General features: G+C 43.3%; 1 protein-coding gene across 1 annotated transcript in view; it reads right to left on the bottom strand.

Moving 5' to 3' along the window:
• NRAP (nebulin related anchoring protein) overlaps window positions 1-12,310 on the bottom strand; it is a 121,746-nt gene that overhangs the window by 101,150 nt on the left and 8,286 nt on the right. Inside the window, exon 2 of the mRNA XM_066601467.1 lies at window positions 4,687-4,781. Within this exon, the coding sequence (XP_066457564.1) occupies window positions 4,687-4,781 (95 nt within the window). The remainder of the gene's footprint in view (window positions 1-4,686; window positions 4,782-12,310) is intronic.

Genomic DNA, 12,310 nt, shown 5'->3' on the forward strand with positions numbered 1-12,310 from the left:
GTGGGAATCTTCTCTATGGGGATGAAGTGGGTCGTCTTCGTAAGTCAATCCACGACCACAAGGACAGTAGTCATCCCTTTTGAGGGGGGCAGATCCACTATAAAATCCATGGATATAGATCCCCAGGGTCTGGATGGGACTGGACGGGGCTGTAGCAAACCCAGAGGTCGAGCTCATGGCATCTTGTTCCGAGCACATATCTCGCAAGAGATTACATACTTTTTCACATTCCTCCTGCAGTCAGGCCACCAGAAGGAACGAACTAGAAGTTCTGAAGTCTTTGTGACCCCAGTTGACTGGCCAGCTTGGAATCGTGGACTAATTTAAGGACTTCGAGTCGACCAGCCTCAGGAACATACAGTTGGTGTTCTCGCCTCCAAAGCCCCTCTGTAGAGGAAAGCTTCACATCCTTTAAAGGACATCTCAGGAACGGGTCCTTTTCGTATCCTCCCTTAAGCTTTGTTAGTACGTCTTCAGAGTGTAGGATGCCCAAAAAATGTTTGGGGGACAGAATTGTGTGTTCTGTATTTGCCCTCTCTTCAGACTCTGCACATATCCTAGACAATGCATCTGCCATTTTGGGAACCTGGGCGGTAGGACACAATGAAATTAAACCTGAAGAAGAACAAGACCCATGCTTGTCTCGCAGATAACCTCTAGGCAGTGCGGAGGAACCCTAATTTTTTATGGTCAGTAAGAACCGTCACTGGGTGATGAGCTCCTTCCAGGAGGTGTTTCCACTTGGTGAAAGCCACCTTGATGGCCAGAAGCTCCTTATTTCCAACATTGTAGTTTTTCTCTGCAGGTGATAATGCAAGGGTGTAGTTGCATCTTATCTCCCATTCGCTGTGGCAAAATGGCTCCCACCGCGGATTCGGAGGCGTCGACCTCCATGACTAAAGGCAACTCTGGGTTTGGTTGGATCAGTATTGGTGCTGAAGTAAATAGATTCTGTAGTTTCTCAAAAGTGGTTTGTGCTTCTGGGGACCAGGACAACGTGTGCACGTTCTTTGTGAGGGAGGTGATGGGAGAGAGAACTTTTGAGAAGTCCTTGATAAATTATCTGTAGAAATTCGCAAAACCAATCAGGCGCTGTACTTCCTTCAATTTTTTTGGAATGTGCCAATCCAAGTGAGGAGGAGGTCATGGTCAGCAGTGTCAAACGTAGCAGACAGGTCGAGGAGGTTTAGTGTCGCATCTTACCAACGCTGGATTGAAGCCGCAGGTGTAGTAGCCGAGCTGGTCACTGGAGAGTAGTCAGAATAGCCAGGAGTTGTAATCAGGAAGTCATGGTATGCAATACAAATGGAAGTGTAGTGGATGGAAGCCAAAGGTCAGCAGTGGGAGGTATCGGTATGCAGTACAAATGGGATGAGACAGAAGCATAGTTGCACACAGATTCAGAGTTCCAAAGGGCGCAATTGAAGGGGACAGTGGGGGTTTGCGCAGGCTAAAGTTCGGGCTTGGGGTGTGTGTGGGTGTAGGTTGGGGAAGGTTTTGTCTGGAAGCAGTACAGGGTGGGCTGGGGTTGGGGGAGATGTCCCTCGCAGCTAAACTTAGTAGGGTAGCGCAGGTGAGTAGGTGATTGTGGGATTTGTGAGGGAGGCTGTGTTGTTTCTTGGTGGGGATGGAGGCATTTGAGGAAGGTGAGGAGTGTGTGAGAGTCGTGCATGGGTGAGAAGAACATGGAGGGTCTGATGTGGATGAAGTGCATTGGGGTGTAGAAGGAAGGTGTAGAGGCAGGCAGTGAGGATGGCGGTGGAGATTAGAGCAAAGATGAGGGTGTTAATGTGTACGGAATACACACGTTTCCTGCATATTCACAGCGTATTCACGCCATGCCATTCTCTTCACCGCCCTCTGCGGTGTGTAATACGCACTAAAATAGGTCGTGCCACGTATTTTTTTATGTAATCAAACATTGTGTGAAAAAAATACGCTCCTGTGAAATCCACGGGTTTATTCACAGCATATTATGCTGAACAAATCCCCTCATGTGAATGAGCCCCATAACACACGGAGCTCTGCCCAGCAGATTAAACTTCTGAACTTCTATTTAATGTAAATTGCTAAAACAATGTTGCAATTTTTCATGTTTATTAATATAATATATCAACAGTATGTAGGGGGCATCGCAGTACGTGGGGGGCACCACTGTACGAAGGGCCACCACTGTATGTAGGGAGCACTTCAGTATGTAGGGGCACCACAGTATGTAGGGAGCATCGCAGTACGTAGGGAGCATCGCAGTACGTAGGGGGCACCGCAGTATGTAGAGGGGCACTGCAGTAGCTAAGGAGCACCGCAGTATGTAGGGGTACCACAGTATTTGGGGAGCACCGCAGTATGTAGAGGGGCACTGCAGTACCTAAGGAGCACCGCAGTACATAGGGGTACCACAGTATTTAGGGAGCACCGCAGTATGCAGGGGGCACCACAGTACGTAGGGGGGCACCACAGTACCTAAGGAGCTCCCCAGTACGTAGGACCACCACAGTATGTAGGGAGCACCGCAGTATGCAGGGGGCACCGCAGTATGTAGGGGGCACCACAGTACATAGGAGGCACCACAGTATGTAGGGGGCACCAGAGTACCTACAAAGCACCACAGTACCTACACTCCGCCTCGCCATCCTGAAGTTCCATCTGAAGAATTGGAAACCTAATTCCCACTTTAACTGCTAAAATAGAGCCCAACGATATTAACATTTGGTCTCCGTTTGAAATGGTTTCCATTCGCTGTCATTAAATTTGGAGGATGCAATTGCATAACGAGGCCATTACTAATATGCAGAAGGCCCTGAATAATATACTGGAGGTCCTAATGAATATAAAGGAAGCCCCGACTGACATACAGGAGGCCCTGACATAGTGTAGCCCTGCCAGAAACCACCACTAGGCGGAGCTCATTGGATTACTATATATACAGCCACCACGAGGGGGAGTTTAGGGGATTACTATATATACAGCCACCACTAGGGGGGACTCAGGGGATTACTATATATACAGCCGCCACTAGGAGAACTCAGGGGATTACTATATATACAGCCACCACTAGGGGGAGCCCAGGTTATTACTATATATACAGCCACCACTATGGGGAGCTCAGGGAATTACTATATATACAGTCACCACTAGGGGGAGTTCAGGGGATTACTATATATACAGCCACCACTAGGGGGAACTCAGGGGATTACTATATATACAGCCACCACTAGGGGAAGCTCAGGGGATTGCTATATATACAGCCACCACTAGGGGGAGCCCAGGTTGTTACTATATATACAGCCACCGCTAGGGGGATTTCATTGGATTACTATAAATACAGCCACCACGAGGGGGAGTTTAGGGGATTACTATATATACAGCCACCACTAGGAGAACTCAGGGGATTACTATATATACAGCCACCACTATGGGGAGCTCAGGGAATTACAATATATACAGTCACCACTAGGGGGAGTTCAGGGGATTACTATATATACAGCCACCACTAGGGGGAACTCAGGGGATTACTATATATACAGCCACCACTAGGGGAAGCTCAGGGGATTGCTATATATACAGCCACCACTAGGGGGAGCCCAGGTTATTACTATATATACAGCCACCACTAGGGGGAGTTCAGTGGATTACTATATATACAGCCACCACGAGGGGGAGTTTAGGGGATTACTATATATACAGCCACCACTAGGAGAACTCAGGGGATTACTATATATACAGCCACCACTAGGGGGAGCCCAGGTTGTTACTATATATACAGCCACCACTAGGGGGAGTTCAGGGGATTACTATATATACAGCCACCACTAGGGGGGACTCAGGGGATTACTATATATACAGCTACCACTAGTGGAAGCTCAGGGGATTGCTATATATACAGCCACCACAAGGGGGAGCCCAGGTTATTACTATATATACAGCCACCACTATGGGGAGCTCAGGGGATTACCAAATATACAGCCACCACTAGGGGGAACTCAGGGAATTACTATATATACAGTCACCACTATGGGGAGCTCAGGGGATTACTATATGTACAGCCACCACTAGGGGAAGCTCAGGGGATTACTATATATACAGTCACCACTATGGGGAGCTCAGGGGATTAATATATATACAGCCACCACTAGAGGGAGTTCAGGGGATTACTATATATACAGCCACCACTAGGGGGAGCTCAGGGAAGTACTATATGTACAGCCACCACTAGGGGATGCTCAAGGGATTACTATATATACAGTCACCACTATGGGGAGCTCAGGGGATTACTATATATACAGCCACCACTAGAGGGAGTTCAGGGGATTACTATATGCACAGCCACCACTAGGGGATGCTCAGTGGATTACTATATATACAGCCACCACTAGGGGATGCTCAGGGGATTACTATATACTGAATTAATTATTGAGTTCTATGCTTTATTGATTCCCCCTAGTGGTGGCTGTTTATACAGTATTAAGTATCTCCTGAGCTCCCCCTAGTGGTGGCTGCAGGCAGTAAGAATGTTGTCAACATTTGAATCCCCAATGACAGTACATGTGAACCTGCCCTGTTATGCCCAGGGGTCCTCCAAAAGTTGCCACTCTCATGTAAATTAGCAGAAGCCCCTGACCAATTGTCTGGTGAGGAGGACAGTCAAAAACACTGTGACCCTTAATATGAAGACCCCCGACTTACGCCTGGCAGAACGGCTTCTTCTGGAAACTGACAAAATTGTTGACGGACAGGATCATTTTGCAGACTTCACAGTGGAAACAAGCCTTGTGCCAGACCTGAAAGGCAGAGGAGATAATCCATGAGGTGTATAAAGATGCCCCCCAACCCGTCGCCGAACTCTTATAACAGTCTGGAGGATCCTGAGCCGGAGATTTCATCAGTATGAACACTGGCGCTGATGATGACATCCGCCATACAGCAGCACTGACCAATAAGGCATCGGCTCGACTCCTCTACCGATACGGGATAATGTCCACGGGCGGGTTTGGTTTGCGGGTGCCCCGCCCAGAAGATCCGCAAATCAAGCCGCCCTTAGGGATACAAGGGCTTCCGCAAATGAAATAAAGCATGCAGATCTGATTTGCCGACCTTTTGGTGCTCCATTTCACTGCGGATTCCACACGAACGGCTTCTATTAAAGTCAATTGAAGCCGTCCGATCCACAGCCCGTCCGCAATTGAATTGCAGAAGGGCCGCGGATTCCGCGGCACAGCAGGAGTACATTTTTTTAAAAGAGTACTGCGCATGCGCGCCGGAGCGCCGACCACTGCTTCCGCATGCATGCGCAAAACCGGAAATAGAAGACCTGGACAGCACACAGCAGAGCCGGACAGGTAACGCAGTGTCCTCGGCCGCGGGCAGGGGCGGATTCCGCTGCGGGCTCCCATGTACATGAGGCCTAATAAAGCGGAATTACTGATTGGACGCTGAGGGTCCCCCGATAATCACCAATCAGTCAATGTTTTTACATCCTGCAGAATGTTCTAAGACATAATAAGACCTCCAGCTGAGGACACAAGAGACTTGGAGGAACACGGCTGCCCAACGCCTCCGGTAATACGAGATCAGGACACGATGTGACCAACAAATCCTCCAGATAAGATGACAGGAGCTCAAAGTCTTTCTAAGAAGCTCCAATAAACTGGAACTAACAGAAGACGTCCCAAGACAGAGAACAACAATGGAAACGAGCATCATGTATACAGGATGTATAATATACCAGCTGTACATATATAATTATATACAGGAGATACCCAGGTTATACCAGCATGCTCCACATCACTATATACAGGATGTATAACTTATACCAGCTGTACATATATAATTATATACAGGAGATACCCAGGTTATACCAGCATGCTCCATATCACTATATACAGGATGTATAATATACCAGCTGTACATATATAATTATATACAGGAGATCCCCAGGTTATACCAGCATGCTCCATATCACTATATACAGGAGATGTATAATATACCAGCTGTACATACATAATTATATACAGGAGATACCCAGGTTATACCAGCATGCTCCATATCACTATATACAGGATGTATAACTTATACCAGCTGTACATATATAATTATATACAGGAGATACCCAGGTTATACCAGCATGCTCCATATCACTATAGACAGGAGATGTATAACTTATACCAGCTGTACATACATAATTATATACAGGAGATACCCAGGTTATACCAGCATGCTCCATATCACTATATACAGGATGTATAACTTATACCAGCTGTACATATATAATTATATACAGGAGATACCCAGGTTATACCAGCATGCTCCATATCACTATATACAGGATGTATAACTTATACCAGCTGTACATATATAATTATATACAGGAGATACCCAGGTTATACCAGCATGCTCCATATCACTATATACAGGATGTATAATATACCAGTTGTACATATATAATTATATACAGGAGATACCCAGGTTATACCAGCATGCTCCATATCACTATATACAGGATGTATAACATACAGTATACCAGCTGTACATATATAATTATATATAAGGGATACCCAGATTATACCAGCATGCTCCATATCACTATATACAGGGGATGTATAACTTATACCAGCTGTACATATATAATTATATACAGGAGATCCCCAGGTTATACCAGCATGCTCCATATCGCTATATACAGAAGATGTCTAGCTTATACCAGTACTACATATATAATTATCTAAGGAGATCCCCAGGTTATACCAGCATGCTTCATATCACTATATACAGGAGATGTATACCTTATACCAGCTGTACATATAATTATATACAGGAGATACCCAGGTTATACCAGCATGCTCCATATCACTATATACAGGAGATGTATAACTTATACCAGCTGTACATATATAATTATATACAGGAGATACCCAGGTTATACCAGCATGCTCCATATCACTATACACAGGAGATGTATAACTTATACCAGCTGTATATATATAATTATATACATGATATACCCAGGTTATACCAGCATGGTCTAAATCACTATATACAGGAGATCAATAACTTATACTAGCTGTACATATATAATTATGCACAGGAGAAACCCAGGTTATGCCTGCATGCACCATATCACTATATACAGGATGTATAACATACAGTATACCAGCTGTACATATATAATTATATATAAGGGATACCCAGATTATACCAGCATGCTCCATATCACTATATACAGGAGATGTATAACTTATACCAGCTATACATATATAATTATATACAGGAGATAGCCAGGTTATACCAGCATGCTCCATATCACTATATACAGGGGATGTATAACTTATACCAGCTATACATATATAATTATATACAGGAGATAGCCAGGTTATACCAGCATGCTCCATATCACTATATACAGGGGATGTATAACTTATACCAGCTGTACATATATGATTATATACAGGAGATACCCAGGTTATACCAGCATGCTCCATATCACTATATACAGGATGTATAACATACAGTATACCAGCTGTACATATATAATTATATATAAGGGATACCCAGATTATACCAGCATGCTCCATATCACTATATACAGGGGATGTATAACTTATACCAGCTGTACATATATAATTATATACAGGTTATACCAGCATGCTCCATATCGCTATATACAGAAGATGTCTAGCTTATACCAGTACTACATATATAATTATCTAAGGAGATCCCCAGGTTATACCAGCATGCTTCATATCACTATATCCAGGAGATGTATACCTTATACCAGCTGTACATATAATTATATACAGGAGATACCCAGGTTATACCAGCATGCTCCATATCACTATATACAGGGGATGTATAACTTATACCAGCTATACATATATAATTATATACAGGAGATAGCCAGGTTATACCAGCATGCTCCATATCACTATATACAGGGGATGTATAACTTATACCAGCTGTACATATATGATTATATACAGGAGATACCCAGGTTATACCAGCATGCTCCATATCACTATATACAGGATGTATAACATACAGTATACCAGCTGTACATATATAATTATATATAAGGGATACCCAGATTATACCAGCATGCTCCATATCACTATATACAGGGGATGTATAACTTATACCAGCTGTACATATATAATTATATACAGGTTATACCAGCATGCTCCATATCGCTATATACAGAAGATGTCTAGCTTATACCAGTACTACATATATAATTATCTAAGGAGATCCCCAGGTTATACCAGCATGCTTCATATCACTATATCCAGGAGATGTATACCTTATACCAGCTGTACATATAATTATATACAGGAGATACCCAGGTTATACCAGCATGCTCCATATCACTATATACAGGAGATGTATAACTTATACCAGCTATACATATATAATATATACAGGAGATCCCCAGGTTATACCAGCATGGTCCATATCACTATATACAGGAGATGGGTAACTTATACCAGCTGTACATATATAAATTAGATGAGATGCAGGTTGCATAGGCATTCTCCATATCACTAAATATAGGGAGATGTATGACTTATGACAGATGTACATATATGATAATATACATGAGATACCTAGGTTATACCAGCATGCTGTACATCACTATATACAGGAGATACCCAGTGTGGTCCCAATAAACAAAAAGGGGTCCAAAAGAGAGCCTGGTAACTACAGGCCGGTGAGTCTCACTTCAATAATTGGAAAAATATTCAAGGGGTTTCTGAGAGACGCCATCCTGGAATACCTCAAGGAGAGCAAAGGTATAACTCCTCACCAGCATGGATTCATGAAGGGTCGATCATGTCAGACCAATCTGATCAGCTTCTACGATGAAGTAAGCTCTAGGCTGGACCTGGGAGAGTCTATTGATCTCGTATATCTGGACTTCCCTAAATCATTTGACACTGTGCCGCATAATAGGCTGATGTATAAAATGAGAAGCTCGGATTGGGTGAAAACGTGTGTAAGTGGGTAAGGTACTGGCTCACAGATAGAAAGCAGAGGGGGTAATAAATGGGTCATACCCTGATTGGGCCACCAGTGCTAGTGGGGGGGCCACAGGGTTCACTATTAGGCCCCATTCTGTTGCATATATTTACCAATGACCTGATAGAGGAGCTGCACAGCAAAATATCAATATTTACAGATGACACAAAATTATACAATATAATCAATACAACGGAGGACAATGTGCGGCTACAAACGGACCGAGATAAGCCGGGGGGGGGGGGGGGGGGAATGGTGAATGAAGTTCAATGTTGATAAATGTAAGGTTTGGCACACGGGCAGGAGAAACGGATGTCACCAATGTACACTAAATGGGGACAGATAGGGAAAAGACCTGGGGGTACTAGTGGGCTGTAGACTAAACTGGAGTAACCAATGCCAGTCAGCTGCTGCAAAGGCTAATAGAGTCTTGGGGTGCATTAAAAGAGGTATAGGGGCGAAGGACGAGAACATTATCCTCCCACTATATAAGGCACTTGTCAGGCCTCACATGGAATACTGTGTACAGTTCTGGTCACCGGGGCTCAGGAAAGATGTTACAGTGCTGGAGGGGTACAAATAAAGGAAGAAGTTTCCAGCAGCACTCAATGTATATTCCCCAAAGGGAGAGGTGAAAAAAATGCAGCCAGTAATGAGAGTCTGAGCCCCAAGACTCAACAGTCAGATCCAAAACTGAAAGAATAGTGGCAGCATAGAGGGATATCATAAAAATAATCAAATCTCGTTTCGGCCCAAAAACCTTCAACCTTTTTCAAGCTTTCAAGTAGCTTAGAAGAGGCTCTGCTTTTGGGCCGAAACGAGCCTATATTTTTAGATCATGGGAAAATAAAGATTTGATTATTTGTATGATACCCCTGTATGCTGCCACTATTCTTTCATTTTTGAGGGTTCAAAGAAGGGCAACTAAACTAATACATGGAATGAGGGGACTGGAATACCCAGAGAGGCACCAAAACTGAGATTATTCACCCCGGAAAAAAGACAGCTAAGGGGCGACCAAATAACCATGTATAAGTACATGAGGGGACGATACAAGGATCTCTGCCAGGATCTGTTTATACCCAGGACTGCGACGGTAACAGGAGGGCATCCGCAACGTCTAGAGGAAAGTAGGTTTCATCACCAACACAGAAGGGGGTTCTTTACTGTAAGAGCAGTGAGACTGTGGAACTCTGCCTGAGGACGTGGTGATGGCAAAATCCATAGAGGAGTTTAAGAGGGACTAGATGTCTTTCTAGAGCGGAAGGATATTACAGGACATAGACATTAGGTGATCAGCGGGGTTGGTGATCCGGGTCTTGGAGTCAGGGAGGAACTATCAGAGGGTGATCCAGGGATTATTCTGACTGCTGTTATGGAGTCTGGAAGGAATTTTTTCCATCAAATGAGCTAAATTGGCCTCATTGGGAATTTTTTTTGCCTTCCTCTGGATCAACAAAGGGGGGGGGGGGTGGAAACAGGCCGGACTAGATGGACATTGTCTTCATTCAGCCTAACATACTATGTTACTATATTACCCAGGTTATACCAGCATAGTCCATTATAATATGCACTGTATGGGACATGTACGGAGTAGACTTTGGAACAGAACAGCCATGTTTTTCTCATCCTGGAGAGCTCCTGTAAACCCGTCATGATAGTCAGAAGACGATAACAGCGTAAGGGCAATAGCCTGATTTTGGCTACATTTTGTCTATTAGGAGATCTGGTCAGATGCCAGAAACTCCCAGGCAGTAATTGATATGACAAGTAAGGGTTAACTGTACCAGCGTCGGCTTTACCCACTGCTTGTGATGGAAGTTTAGTAGCAGAGGGGCAATAATTGTGGAGAGATGAAGAGAGAGAAACTCTTAGGTCCTGGAAGTAGCAGAGCTGAAGTTGGTTCTGCAGACATGATACAATGCAGAGACGTATATTGTTCTACCTGAATAAACAGCCACACAGAACCCAAGTTAGAGAGCCGTGTAATACACAAGTAATAGAGCCATGCAATACACAAGTAATAGAGCCGTGTAATACACAACTAATGGAGCCGTGTAATACACAAGTAATAGAGCCGAGTAATACACAAGTAATAGAGCCATGTAATAAACAAGTATTAGAGTAATAGAGCCATGTAATACACAAGTAATAGAGCCAAGTAATACACAAGTAATAGAGCCGTGTAATACACAACTAATGGAGCAGTGTAATACACAAGTAATGGAGCCGTGTAATACACAAGTAATAGAGCCATGTAATACACAAGTAATAGAGCCGTGTAATACCCATGTATTGTATGTAATACACAAGTAATAGAGCCATGTAATACACAAGTAATAGAGCCGTGTAATACACAAATAATAGAGCCGTTTAATACACAAGTAATGGAGCCGTGTAGTACACAAGTAATGGAGCCGTGTAATACACAAGTAATGGAGCCATGTAATACACAAGTAATAGAGCCGTGTAATACACAAGTAATGGAGCCGTGTAGTACACAAGTAATAGAGCCATGTAATACACAAGTAATAGAGCCATGTAATACACAAGTAATGGAGCCATGTAATACACAAGTAATAGAGCCGTGTAATACACAAGTAATGGAGCCGTGTAGTACACAAGTAATGGAGCCGTGTAATACACAAGTAATAGAGCCATGTAATACACAAGTAATAGAGCCATGTAATAAACAAGTAATACAGCTGTGTAATACACAAGTAACGGAGCCGTGTAATACACAAGTAACAGAGCCGTGTAATACAAAAGTAATAGAACCATGTAATACGCAAGTAATACAGCCGTGTAATACACAAGTAATAGAACCATGTAATACACAAGTAATAGAACCGTGTAATACACAAGTAATAGAGCCGTGTAATACACAAGTAATAGAGTCGTGTAATACACAAGTAATACAGTAATAGAACCATGCAATTCACAAGTAATAGAGCCGTGTAATACACAAGTAATGGAGCCATGTAATACACAAGTAATAGAGCCATGTAATACACAAGTAATAGAGCCGTGTAATACACAAGTAATAGAGCCGTGTAATACACAAGTAATGGAGCCGTGTAATACACAAGTAATGGAGCCATGTAATACACAAATAATAGAGCCGTGTAATACACAAGTAATGGAGCCATGAAATACACAAGTAATGGAGCCATGTAATACACAAGTAATAGAGCCGTGTAATACACAAGTAATAGAGCTGTGTAATACACAAGTAATAGAGCCATGTAATACACAAGTAATAGGGCCCTGTAATACACAAGTAATAGAGCCATGTAATACA

This window comes from Eleutherodactylus coqui, chromosome 4, assembly GCF_035609145.1.
Source record: "Eleutherodactylus coqui strain aEleCoq1 chromosome 4, aEleCoq1.hap1, whole genome shotgun sequence".
NCBI lineage: Eukaryota > Metazoa > Chordata > Amphibia > Anura > Eleutherodactylidae > Eleutherodactylus > Eleutherodactylus coqui.